At 42.1% G+C, this 4152-nt stretch overlaps 1 protein-coding gene across 1 annotated transcript; it reads left to right on the forward strand.

Annotated features, from left to right (window-relative positions):
- Positions 1–1572: 1572 nt before the first annotated feature.
- Positions 1573–3829, forward strand: Tigd7 (tigger transposable element derived 7). The gene is given in 1 exon segment (XM_047531652.1): positions 1573–3829. A coding segment is annotated over 1 exon segment (1650 nt). The 5' UTR covers positions 1573–2101; the 3' UTR covers positions 3752–3829.
- The last annotated feature ends 323 nt before the right edge of the window (positions 3830–4152 follow it).

The raw sequence follows: 4152 nt of genomic DNA on the forward strand, positions 1-4152 counted from the left end.
TCCCCGCACCCGCCCGCATACGAGACCACTCAGCGCCGATACGCTACACTTCCCCCGACCCAAAAGTGAAAACAATGGCCGAGTCGGAAGCCGGAAGCGAGAGAGCCCCGCTTCCGGCCTCTCTACGGGATCCCGGAAGTCTCGTTGGGTCCTGGGCCGGGCTGGGGCGCCTGCGAAGGGAGCCGAGCCTGGCTGGAAGGAGGCCTCAGGCTGCGCACATCCGGTTCTCTGGTTGTTCGGTGTACCGCAGACCTTTGCTCACCCTAGTTGTGCCCCTTCCCCTCCTGGTGATCTTGGTGAAAGAATCGCTGGGCCAGTTCATCTCATCTGAAAAGTGCAGAACATTGCACTTGCTTCACGGAGCAGTTAGCAGTAAATGAGTTAACGCACACACACGACAAAACAGAAGGGCTGGTGCATTACCAGTTAGACCATGTGGTATAAGTGAAGACTTAGGTCCAGGAATGTGGTTGATTTTTCCTGAGGCAGTGCCAGAGAGGGACAAAGAGCAGATAAAAAGTAGGAAGGTATGAAGACAACTCATAATCTGAGATGCAGTTCTCTTGTTTGGGCAAACCCGGGTGTATTCTTCACCTTGAAGAATAGTTTGGGAGGTTCCCCCCCGACCGCGCGCCTGCGCTCAGGGCGCTCGGGAGGGGCGGCTCCCCTCCCGGGCCGCGGGGAAGCGTCGACGCCTCCGAGGGGAAGGGGTCTCGTGCCTTCGGACCCGACCTCGCCGCCCTGCTGGGCCGCATGCCCCGGCCGTCTCTGCGGGCTCCTGGAGAGCAGGCAGCTCGTGCAGCACCTGGAATGGATAAAAGTGGCAGTTTTGTTTCTTCTCATGAAACTGTTTATCTGGGATGAAAACCGTGGACTTAATCTAAAGTAGAACATTTCTCAAGACCTGGAATGACTTGAGCACCAGGAGGCCCTGGAAGGAGGCCTGAGGGTACAGAAGAGTTTGCCAACAGAAGGACTTATGAGAACAACTGATCAGAAACACCAGTAGAGAAACCTTTTGAATTCTTCAGGCGATTGATTCTTGGTTCAAATTAAGTAAAATCTACACGAAAGAGAAATTAAAGTCTCAAATATGAAAAGTATATTGACATCCTAATGTAAAAGACAAAAGTGAAATGGCAGACCTTTTTATAAAGAAACTGTGGTTAAGTATTTGTAAAACTTTCAGACATAGCTCTGAGAATTTCCATGATTCTGAAACCTGATATCCCAAATATGGAATCATTTCAGTGAAAAAAAAAAAAAAAAAGAATACTTGAAAATACATCTGGTATACCCAAGGAAGAAGAGCTGAGAATGGAAAAGTGCCACTAACAAATTATTTACATATAATCTTGGCAACATAATAAGACACTCAGGTTTGAATACAATAAATGTTGAATTTCATTCACATGTGGAACAGAACCTACTGACTATCCTTCATTTACAGAGTCTATACAACTGTCCCCAAGCTCCAACTCTCTAGATGTTCCAATGCCAGGGTCCTGGAGGCTTGGGGTCTACACAGGTAGATGAACTGTTGCCGAGTGAATGCTTCAAACAGCAACATGAGCACTGTTTTCTGTTCCAGCAGTGAGGTAAAATCAGGTCGTTTTGGAAGAAGAGAAGCCACACTGCATCTCTGCTACACAAGATTCCTCTGTCATTGCCTTTGAGTCTTTCATACTCCCTTCTCAAGCATCAACTTTGTATTATTGATTTAACCCACCTGGTTCTGTTCTTGTGAGCACATGTCTCTCAATGCATCTCCTCTTCATTTTGTCCCTTTTCCTCTGTTGAATTAGAGAATATATGTAGGTAACCCTATCATCAGGAAGAGAAAAAACAATGGGGTTCCAAAAACTGATTTCCCATATCTTTCAGTAGCCAGGCAGGACTTTGATAGTGGCAACATTCTGAGTACATAAGACTCGCACTTCAATCATGAACCCTTATCCCTTTCAGCCCATTACCCTCCAATATAAATGCCAGAACCTTCTGGGACTCTCCATTAGCTTTTTCTTATTTTAAAATGTTTTTCCCAATTCAGTAAGGCATTTCCCTTTCTTTTATTTTGTGGTTGTTTGAAATCAAATTCACTATGAATAAAAGAGGAAAATATACAACATTGAATTTGGAGGAAAAAATGAAGGTTCTCAGCAGGATTGAAGCTGGATGATCTCTTAAAAGTGTAATGGATGAATTTGGAATCAGTAAATCAACATTTTATGACATTAAAAAGAATAAGAAATTAATTTTGGACTTTGTACTGAAGCAGGACATGCCATTAGTAGGAGCTGAGAAGAGAAAGAGGACGACAGGAGCTAAATACAGTGATGTAGATGATGCAGTCTACATGTGGTACCAACAGAAACGCTCAGCTGGTGTCCCTGTTAGAGGCGTGGAGCTTCAGGCTGCTGCAGAGAGATTTGCACAATGTTTTGGGCGAAGAGACTTCAAAGCTAGCACTGGTTGGCTTTTTAGATTTCGAAATAGGCACGCAATTGGGAACCGAAAAGTATGTGGAGAACAGATCCTAAGTTCAGCTTCAGAAAATGTTGAGCCATTTAGACAAAAACTGTCTATGATAATCAAAGAGGAGAAACTGCATCTAGCTCAGGTATACAGTGGGGATGAGACTGACCTCTTTTGGAAGTCAATGCCAGAAAACACTCAGGCAAGTAGAAAAGATATCTGCCTGCCAGGAAGGAAAATAAACAAAGAACGGTTATCTGCCCTTTTATGTGCAAATGCAGATGGAACCCATAAGTTAAAATCCATTATTATTGGCAAATCAAAGCTGCCCAGAAGTGTGAGAGAGGACACAAGTACATTACCTGTGATATATAAACCTTGTAATGATGCTTGGTTCACTAGAGAATTGTTTTCAGAATGGTTCTTTCAAAACTTTGTTCCTGAGGTTCGGCATTTTCAAATTAATGTCCTAAGATTCCATGAAGAGGATGTCAGGGCATTGTTACTTCTGGATAGTTCCCCAGCTCACCCTTCTACCGAATTACTAACCAGTGAGGATGGTCGAATAAAATGTATGTTCTTTCCTCATAACACTTCAACTTTGATCCAACCAATGAATCAGGGTGTGATCTTGAGCTGCAAACGACTTTACAGATGGAAGCAACTTGAAGAGAGTCTGGTAATTTTTGAAGAAAGTGAAGATGAGCAAGAGAAAAGAGAAAAAGGAATTTCCAAGATTAAAATCTACAACATAAAAAATGCCGTTTTTAACTGGGCAAAAAGTTGGGATGAAGTAAAACAAATAACCATAGCAAATGCCTGGGAAAATCTTCTTTACAAAAAGGAACCTGACTATGATCTCCAAGGCTTAGAAGGTAGAGGTTACAGAGAGATTCTTGAAAAATGTGGTGAGTTGGAAACAAAGCTGGATGATGATAAGGTGTGGTTAAATGGAGATGATGAAGAAAAAGATTGTCCTACAAAACCTAAAGGTGTAATTACAAAAGGAGTTGTCCAAAGAGAAGGAATCGAGAAGCAGGCTGCTGAATTTAAGTTATCTGCTGTGAGAGAAAGTTTGGACTACCTTATTAACTTTGTGGATTCCACACCTGAATTTCAAAAGTTTCACTTCACACTGAAAGAGATGCAACAAGAAGTAGTCAAGAAACAGTTCCATAGTAGAATTCATTCGAGAATTGGTAGTTTTTTGAGACCTAGGCCTCATAATATTAAGGATACCTTCAATACACCTTCAACTTCTGGTTCTAGTAGTTAAATTTTGTGTTTAAAGAGTTCTGCAGTTATATGATCGTGTATTATGTAGGTCTACCGTGAATTGTCATTGTTTTTATCAACTAACATAATTTTGCATATCAGTGCCCATTTACATGTTGGTTATGAAAATAATAAACTTATGTTTCTTTAAAAAAAAAGAATAGTTTACATATGAAAGTAAGATGTGAACAGTTTCCTGCTGTTAACCTGATTGAGCAGGCCTTGGAGGCATAATCTCTGGGTGCAGTGGCTGTGGATGAAGGACAGAAGGTGAGTGAACTGCTTCCAGATGGAATTGACTATGTATTTTTATGTATTTTATCAATGCCCAAGTAGGTAGGTTCTTTATGGGATCCAAAGTAAACAGTCTCCTGGGATGTCCAGGGATCAGCATATCAGGAG

Source organism: Sciurus carolinensis, chromosome 17 (assembly GCF_902686445.1).
Source record: "Sciurus carolinensis chromosome 17, mSciCar1.2, whole genome shotgun sequence".
NCBI classification, from domain to species: domain Eukaryota; kingdom Metazoa; phylum Chordata; class Mammalia; order Rodentia; family Sciuridae; genus Sciurus; species Sciurus carolinensis.